General features: G+C 37.3%; 1 protein-coding gene across 1 annotated transcript; it reads left to right on the top strand.

Moving 5' to 3' along the window:
* Positions 1-8,352: 8,352 nt before the first annotated feature.
* On the top strand, positions 8,353-8,994 carry CCDC169 (coiled-coil domain containing 169). The gene has a single exon (XM_004022704.4). It carries the CDS (start codon positions 8,353-8,355, stop codon positions 8,992-8,994), a length of 642 nt encoding a protein of 213 aa, XP_004022753.1.
* Positions 8,995-9,718: the final 724 nt, after the last annotated feature.

The raw sequence follows: 9,718 nt of genomic DNA on the forward strand, positions 1-9,718 counted from the left end.
AGCCAGAAACCCTGGGACCAACTCCACCCTCCAGTGAGCTAACACTAGTCCTAGGACACCAGCTTCAGTCTCGCCCACCAGTGTACTTATGCCAGCTCCAGCTCCAGGGCACCTGGGCCTTGCATCCAGAGACACCAGGACCAGCTTTGCCCACCAGTAGGCCTACACTCGACCTAAGACCTGATCTCACCCACCAATGGTCAGGCATCAGCCTCAAGACTACCACAGCCATGCAGCCTGCCATGTCAGGAACTAGCCCCACCACAGAAGGCCTGAACACCAGCTCTGGGACAGCTTGGGCCCCTCAGACAGTTGCTCTGGAATCTGGTCGAACACACAAGTGGGCTGACACTAGATCCAGGACACTCGGGGCCCTGCAGAAAACCACCTCATGACCTGATGCCACCCACCCAAGGCTAGCAAGCCTTTGCACCAGGCACAGCAGTAACTAACCAGAGTGGGGGCAGACACATCCACCAGACCATGCATAACAGTATAGCTCAGCACAACAGAAGGATCCATGCAGCCCATATAAGAGGCATTCCTAGAGCATATAGCTCTGGTGAACAGAGAGGATTGTGCTGTTAGAACACATAGGATGCCTTCTACAAAAGGTCACTTATCTAAGGTCTGGAAGCATAACCAACCTACCAAATACACAGAAATAAAAACAACTTAGGCAAAATGAGGCAACAGGAGAATATTTTCCAAATGAAAGAACAAGATAAAACCCCAGAAGAAGAACTAAGTGGTGGAATAAGCAATCTACCCAATAAAGAGTTCAAGGCAATTATTGTAAAGATGTTAAAAAATTCAGGAAAAGATTAGATGAACAGAATGAGAAGTTAGAAATTTTGACAAAGTGTTATAAAATATAAAAAAGAGCCAAACAGAGATACAATAACTGAAATAAATTATACATTGGGAGGAGGAATCCATGGTAGATTAGATGATACAGAGGTACGGATCACTAAACTGGAAGACAGAGTAGTGGAAATCATGGATGCTGAACAGAAAAAAGAATAAAGAATAAAAAGAAATGAGGGCAGTTTAAGAGACTTCTGGGACAACACCAAGCATACTAATATTTGCATTATAAGGTCCCAAAAAGAGAAGAGAGAAAGGGCCAGAAAACATATTTGAAGGCATAATAAACTAAAAATTTCCTTAACTTGGGAAAGAAAAGAGACATCCCAATACAGGAAGCATGGAGAGTTCCAAACAGGATCAAACCAAAGAGGACTATACTATAATTACAGTATAATTAAAATGACAAAAAATTAAAGATAGGGAATATTAAAAACAGCAAGGAAAAAGCACAAATTATATACAAGGGAACTCTCACAAGGCTATCGACTGATTTTTCAGTAGAAACTCTGCAGGCAAGAAGGGAGTGGCATGATATATTTAAAGTGATGGAGGGGAAAAGTCTACAATCAAGAATACCCTACCTGGCAAGGCTTTTATTCAGACTTGCTGGAGAGATCAAAAATTTGTCAGAGAAGCAAATACTAAGAGTTCAGCATCATCAAACCAGCTTTATAAGAAAAGTTAAAGGGACTTCTCTACAGGAAAAAGAGACATGAAAATTATGAATGGAAAAATTTCATCAGTAAAGGCAAATATATAGTTAAAGGTAGAAAATCAACCATGTATAAAAGTATTAGGAAGGTATTAAACAAAGGTAATAAAATCATCTATATCCACAGCAAATAATTAAGGAATACACAAAACAACAAACATGTAAAATATGACATTAAAAATGTTAAATGGTGCAGGAAGAGGGAGTAAAAATGCAGGAATTAAAATGCATTTGAACTTAAGAAATCAGTAATTTAAAATTTTCATATATATATGTGACACCAAAACCAAAGGTATCACAAACACAGAAAATTGCAAGCCAATATAACTGATGAACATAGATGCAAATATTCTGAAATTTATTCCAGGACTGCAAGGATGGTTTAATATCCATAAATCAATTAATGTGATACACCATATTAACAAATTGAAGGAAAAAATCGTGTGATCATCTTGATATAGAAAAAGCTTTCAACAAAATTAAACATCAATTTATGATTAAAAAAAATAAAAAGCAAAAATAAACAGCTCTCTTGGGTTCCCTGGTGGCTCAGTGGTAAAGAATCCACCTGCCAATGCAGGAGACACAGGTTCGATCCCTGATCTGGGATGATCCCACATGCCGTGAGCAACTAAGGCTGTGTCTCACAACTATTGAGGCTGTGCTCTACAGCTTGGGGGCCACAACTACTGAGCCCACATGCTACAACCACCAAAGCCTGAGTGCCCTACAGGCCCTGCTCCACAATAAAAGAAACTACTGCACTGAGAAATTTGCACATTTCAGCTAGAGAGTAGGCCCTGCTGTCCAGAACTAGAGAAAAGCTTGTGCAGCAACGAAGACCCAGCACAGAAAAAAATAAAATATAATCAGTTAAAAAAAAAAAAAAACCACCTCTCAACAAAGAAGGTATAGAGAGAACATACCTCAGCATAATAAAGGCTATATATGGCCAACCCACAGCTAACATTATACTCAACAGTGAAAAGCTGAAAGCATTTCCTGTAAGATCAGGAACAAGACAAGGATGTCCATTCTCATCACTTTTATTCAACATAATATTGGAAGGCCTAGCCATAGCAAACAAGAAAAAGAAATAAAAGGAGTCTAAATTGGGAAAGAAGAATTAAAACTGTCACTATCTTCAGATGACATTATACTATACATAGAAATCCTAAAGATGCCACCAATAAACACTAGAATTCATGATGAACTTAGCAAAGTTGCAAGATACAAAATTAATGCACGGAAATCTGAGACATTTCTATACACTAACAACAAATAATCAGAGAGAGAAATTAAGAAAACAATTCCATTTACAGTTGCATCAAAAAGAATAAGATATCTGCGATATCTTTTACCTACCTAAAGAGGTAAAAGAACTGTACTTGGAAAAGTATAAGGTACTGATGAAAGAAATTGAAGAGGACTCAAATGAATGGAAAGATGTACTGTGCTCATAGATTGGAAGAATTAATATTGTCAAAATGATCATATTACCCAAGGCAACCTACAGATTCAATGTAATCCCTATCAAATACCAATGACATTTTTCACAGAAGCAGAATAAATAATTCTAAAATGTTTATGGAAACAAAAATTACCCTGGATAGACAAAACAACTTTAAGAAAGAATAACAAAACTGAAGGTATGACGGTCCCTGATTTCGAACTATACAACAGTTACAGTCATCAAAACAGTATGATACTAGTACAAAACAGACACAAATATCAATGGGATAGAATACAGTGCCCAGAAATGAACCCACGCTTATACGGGCAATTAATCTACAATATTGGAGGCAAGAATATACAATAGGGAAAAAAAACAACCTCTTCAGTAACTGGTATTGGGAAAACTGGACAGCTACGTGCTAAGGAATCAAACTGGACTACTTTCTCACACCATATGAAAAAATAAATTCAAAACAGTTTAAAACTTAAATGTAAGACCTGAAACCATAAAACTTCTTAAAAACAAAAAAAGCAGTAAGCTCTTTGACATCAGTCTTAGTAATTTTTTTTTTTTTTTTGCGGATATTTCCTCAGGCAAGGGAAATGAAAGCAAAATTAAACAAATGGGACTACATCAAACTAAAAGGTTTTTGCATAGTGAAGGAAACTATCAAGCAGCAAAGGCCACCTACTGAATGGGAGAAGATATTTTCAAGCAATATATCAGATAAGGGGTTAATATCCAAAACATACAAAGAATTAATGTAACTCAACATCAAAAAAAAAAACAAACAACCTGATTGAAAAATAGGTAGAGGATCTGAGTAAACATTTTTCCAAAGAAGACATACAGATGGCCAGCAAGCACATGGAAAGACACTCAATATCACCAGTCACCATGTGTGCGTGGGCGCTCAGTCACTTCAGTCATGTCCAACTCTTTGTGACCCTGTGGACTATAGCCCACCTGGCTCCTCTGTCCATGGGATTTCCAAGGCAAGAATACTGGAATGGGTTGCCATTTCCTTCTCCAGGGAAGTTTCCTGACCCAGGGATCGAACCTGTGTCTCCTGCATTGGCAGGCGGATTCTTTACCACTGAGCCACCTGGGAAGTCGTCACTAATCATTCAGGAAATGCTAATCAAAATCACAAAGAAATTACAACTTACACCTGTCAGAATGGCTTTTATCAAAAAAGACAACAAGTAACAAGTGTTGCCAAGGTCATGGAGAAAAGGGAACCCTTTTGCACTGTTGATGGGAATGTAAATTGGTGAAGCCACTATAGAAAATAGTATGGAGATTCCTCAAAAAATTAAAAGTAGAACTATCATACAATCCAGTAATTCCACTTCTAGGTATTTATCTGATGAAAACAAAACATTAATTAGGAAAGATCTATGCACCTTCTGTTTATTGTGGCATTATTTAAAATAGCCAAGACACAGAAGCAGCCTGATTGTGCATTGACAGATGAATGGATACAGAAGATGTGGGGTGTATATATACACACAATGGAGTGTTACTCAGCCAAGAAAAGAATTAAGCCTTGCCATTTACAACAATATGGATGGACCTAGAGGATATTATGGGCTTCCTTGCTGGCTCAGTGGTAAAGAATCTGCCTGCCAATGCAAGAGTCGCAGGTTCAATCCCTATGTCAGCAAGATCCCCTGGAGGTGGAAATGGCAACACATTTCAGTATTCTTGTCTGGGAAATCCCATGGACAGAGGATCCTGGTGGGCTACAATCCATGGGGTTGCAAAAGAGTCGTACACGATATAGCAACTAAACAACAACAAGAGAGTATTATGCTAAGGGAAATGTCAGACAAAGACAGACAAATATTGTATAATTTCACTTATCTATCAAATATTAAAAAACAAAATACATAAACAAACATACCAAAACAGAAACAGTAATAGATACAGAGAACAAACAAGTTGTTACCAGAGGGGAGAGGGATGGGAGGGGAAAAGAAACAGGTGATGGAAATTAAGAGATACAAACTTCCATCTGCAAAATAAACATCATGGTATGACATGTACAGTGTGAGGAATATAGTCAATAACTCTAATATCTTTGTATGGTGACATATCATATCAATAACTAGACTTATCTTGGTGATCGTTTTGAAATGTACCAAAATAGCGAATCACTATGCTGTGTAACAGGCAGTAACATAGTGTAGTAGGCCGATTATGCTTCAAAAACAAACTCATAGAAAAAAGAAGTCAAATTTGTGGTTACCAGAGGCAAGGGGTGGGGAAAGAAGGAATTGGATAAAGGCAGTCAAAAAGCACAAGCTGTCAGCTGTAAGACAAATAAACACTACGGATGTAATGTCAACATGGTAAATACAATTAGCATTGCTGTATGTACAAAAGTTAGTTAACAGTGAATCCTCAGAGTTCTTATCACACACACAAAAAAGTGTTTTTCTAATTCTGTAATTTTGTATCTATATGAGATAATTGATGTTCAATAAATTTACTGTGATAATCATTTCATGATGTATGTAAGTCAAATCATTATGCTGTACACCTTAAACTTATACAGTGCTATGTATCCATTCTATCTCAATAAAACTGGAAGAAAAATATTTAATGGTTAAGAAAAAGAATGTATTACTGCTGCTGCTGCTGCTAAGTCGCATCAGTCGTGTCCGACTCTGTGTGACCCCATGGACTGCAGCCCACCAGGCTCCCCCGTCCCTGGGATTCTCCAGGCAAGAACACTGGAGTGGGTTGCCATTGCCTTCTCTGAAAAGATGGAAACTAGAATAATAAAAAACCCATCATACTTAGTGACTCACTTTAAAATAATAGAGCATGGGAAGGGGAAAAAATAGTAACTTTACTGTGGAGTAACCTGACAGGCACCACCTTGGTCAAGGTTAATGTGACCAATGATAAGTCATGTTGATAACATGTACCCTTTGATATGATGTAATTAGAAAGGCATTTCATCTCTGACGTATTCTTTCCCAAAGCCCAATATCCCAATCTAATCATGAGAAAAACATCAAAGAAACCCAAACTGAAGGATATTTTACTTAATTATGACAAATTCTGCTCAAGATTGTTAAGGTCATGAAAAACAAACACTGAGAAACTTTCACCAGTTAGAGGAGATTAAGAAGACAGGATAACTAAATGCAATGTGGTAGTGATGCTAAGATCCTGAAGCAGATAAAGAACATGAATGGAAAAACTAGTGAAATAAGAACAACATTGAAGTTTAGTTAACAATGGTATTTTAAAAATTTCAACAAATGATAGCATTACAGGAATTTGAAACTGAGTTAAGGGTGTATGGAAACTTTCTGTATTACTTTGCCACTTTTCTGTGAATCTAAAATTATTCCAAAATTAAAAGTTTATTTAAAAGAAACTTAATAAATCCAAAAGTAGACAAGAAAAGGAAAAAAAGGAAACAACAGATATGACAGACAGGAAACAAACAGAAGGATGGCAGATATCAACTTTAATGTGTCAATAATTATAGCAATTGGATTAATATTCAAATTTAAAATATAGTTCAATTTATGAAAAAGTCAGCCACACACTGCTTGCAAGAAACACATTTCATTTTTTTGGTAAGAAACACATTTTAAATGACATGATTCAAAATGGTCAAAAATAAACAAATAACAAAACAATATCATCCAAACAACAAATCAGGATAACTATGTGAATATCAAACAGAATAGAGTTTAAGGGAACTGGCATTATAAACAGGGACTTTCCATAATGACAGAAGATTTGACTCAATAGGAAATGATAGCAATCTTAAATTTATACGTACCCTAAATAACAGAGTCAGAAAATATATAAAAAGTGACAGAACTAAAAGAAGAAATTTTAAAAATTCACAATCAGATTGGGAGATTCATACACATCTCCCCCAGTAATTGGCATGAAAGGCAAATAAAAAACAGTTAAGCATATAGAAGATTGAACAACGTGATCAATCAACTTGACCTGACAAATATACAATCTTACTAGCTCAAAGTGTTTAAACAAGATCTTGGACCAGTAGTTGGCTGACCACTAAACTATGGTAACCCAAGGGTTAAGTCTAGGTATCTAGGCTTAAAAATGAGGACAAGGAAAAGAAGAAATTAAAAATAAGAACAAAGTCCATGGACAGAGGAGCCTGGCGGGCTGCAGTCCGTGGGGTGACATGACTGAGCATGCGTGCCTGAGGGTGGAGGGTGATGGGTTGGTAGCAATAAACTGGTAAAACTAAAAAAAAATAAAAATAAGAACAAGAATTTTAAAAAAACAACTAAGCATAGATTGCAATTCTCACACAGTACAGGGGAAATAGACACTACATAATTAGTCCAAACACATCACTAAACAAAAACAAAAAATCAAAATTAAAAAACAATGAAACAAGAAGCAGCCCTTACACAGAAGAAAAAAAAAAGGAAGCTTATATAAATTGTCTCTAAGAGGGCCTAGGTGGTAGATTTAGTGCATAAAGACTTCAAATTGTTGTCACTGTTGTTGTTTAGTCGCTCAGTCGTGTCCGACTCTTTGGGACCCCATGGACTGTACCCTGCCATGCTCCTCCGTCCATGGGATTTCCCAGGCAAGAATAGTGGAGTGGGTTGCCATGTCCTCCTCCAGGGGATCTTCCTGACCCAAGGATCAAACCTGTGTCTCCACGGAGTCACAGAAGAGTCGCAAAAGAGTCGGACACAACTTAGTGACTAAACAACAACAACAGCAATCTAACGAACAGAAAGTAAAAAGAATGAAGAGGTTGGTCCAAGAATGAAGAACCTCAAAGGCCACTGAGACACCATTGAAAACACCACTCACGAATAATGGATGTTCCAGAAGAGGAGTGGAGAAAATGGGAACATAAAAAGTATTTGAAGAAACATTGGATGAAAACTTCTCAGATTTCAAAGATTACACATGCAAGAAGCTCAATGAATTCCGAGTAGCACAAACTCAAAGATATTTACAGATAGAGAGGTCATAGAAAAACTACTGAGAGCCAAAGCCAAAGAGAGAAGCCCGAAAACAGCGAGAAGAAAATTATATTCCTTATATAAAGAAACCACAATAAAATTAACAGCTGATTTCTAATCAGAAACAGTGGAGACAAGAAGGCAGTCTTATGACATATTCAAAGTGCTGAGGGAAAGAAATTCAACCTAGGATTCTAAGAATCAGTTCACCATAGCAACAGCTCATGACAACACTTTGTCTTTCCCAACTTCCAAGTGTCCCTTCAAGTCTTCTGCTGTAAGCTGTGCTGAAGGGAACAGTGTGGGAGAGCTCTTGAGCTGATACTATGGGGGACGGAGGAGGTGACAACTTTGAAGATATAAGCACTGACTGCCTGAAACTGGAGTTATTGGAAGAAATCCATATGAAAGACTTAGTGCAATTCTCAATACTTGAAATAAAACAAAAGATAGTGAAACTGGAAGACAAACTCAGTTCTAACCATGAAGGCAGTGAATGGAAAGCCCGCTATGAGGCACAACTTGCACTGAATGATCAACTAGAAAAGCAAATTGCTAGTCTCAGAGAGAAAGTGGAACAAATCCGTGGAAGTCCTTCAGACAGACTATCTTCTATTCGTGTCTATGAGCGGATGTCAGTGGAATCATTAAGTACGTTACTTAAACAGCTAGAAAAAGAAAAAAAGAGGCTTGAAAGTCAAGTGAGAGAGTGTGCACTTAGACTGGAACGAGAATCAAAGGCTTACCACAAGGTGAAGGATGAACGTCGTATGTACCTAGCTAAAATGTCTCAGCTCTCTGGCCTACACCACTCTTCTAAAAGACAACCAGTGAGTCTGCATAGAATGAAAGAGGATCCAGTGAAAATAGGAAGATCTAATCCTGCTAATCAGAAGATGATAAATGCCAAGAGAGGCCCAGCAAAAAAGATGACAAGATCCAATCATCTTCCAAAACTCAATCCATGATTCCAGAACTGGACGGATTTCTCTATTTTTTCCCTTTTTTCATTTGTAATATTCAAACTGTGAAGTTACTGTTCAACACATTTTTCAGGAAATGAGGTAGATGAGAAAGAGCTATTAAACCTCTTTAAGCTCCTCTTCCAGTAGTGTGTTCTTTTGTCTACCTAAAATAAATTTTCTTAGTAATTTAGTCTAGTTACAAAAATAATTTTAGAAAGTAATTTTAGTGACCCTAAAATATGTAGTAGCAGTGTTTATGATTCATAAAATATCCTAGGAAACCTGAATGCTGTTATCTTACACTTGATTTTAATAATATATCCTTTATCTACTCTGATACTAATATTGTTATTATATTTGGTTTCTAGTTGGCTGTTAGCTTAAAAATGTGAATTCATCAAAACTGTGTGCTATTTTAGGCTATATCATGCTCATTTTTTAAAACCTAAGGTTTAAGTAAAGCTACAAACCAAACGCATTTTAAACTTTTGACTTGAAGCATCATGGTGTTGTGGAAATAGTCTCCAATCAGGAGCCAGCTTGGCTATAGTCCTCTTCTGCTGTAAATTTATGAGAACTTGGGAAAGTCTCTTCACCTCATCTTTATTTTCTTTGTGACCCCACGGACTGTAGCCCACCAGCCTCTTCTGTCCACAGAATTCTCCAGGCAAGAATACAGTGGGTTGCCATTTCCTTCTCCAGGGGATCGTCCCGACCCAGGGATCTA

The sequence above is a fragment of the Ovis aries genome, chromosome X, assembly GCF_016772045.2.
Source record: "Ovis aries strain OAR_USU_Benz2616 breed Rambouillet chromosome X, ARS-UI_Ramb_v3.0, whole genome shotgun sequence".
Lineage (NCBI taxonomy): Eukaryota > Metazoa > Chordata > Mammalia > Artiodactyla > Bovidae > Ovis > Ovis aries.

Coding starts and splice junctions, on each gene's coding strand:
- CCDC169 (XM_004022704.4), top strand. CDS start 8,353: ATGGGGGACGGAGGAGGTGACAACTTTGAAGATATAAGCACTGACTGC.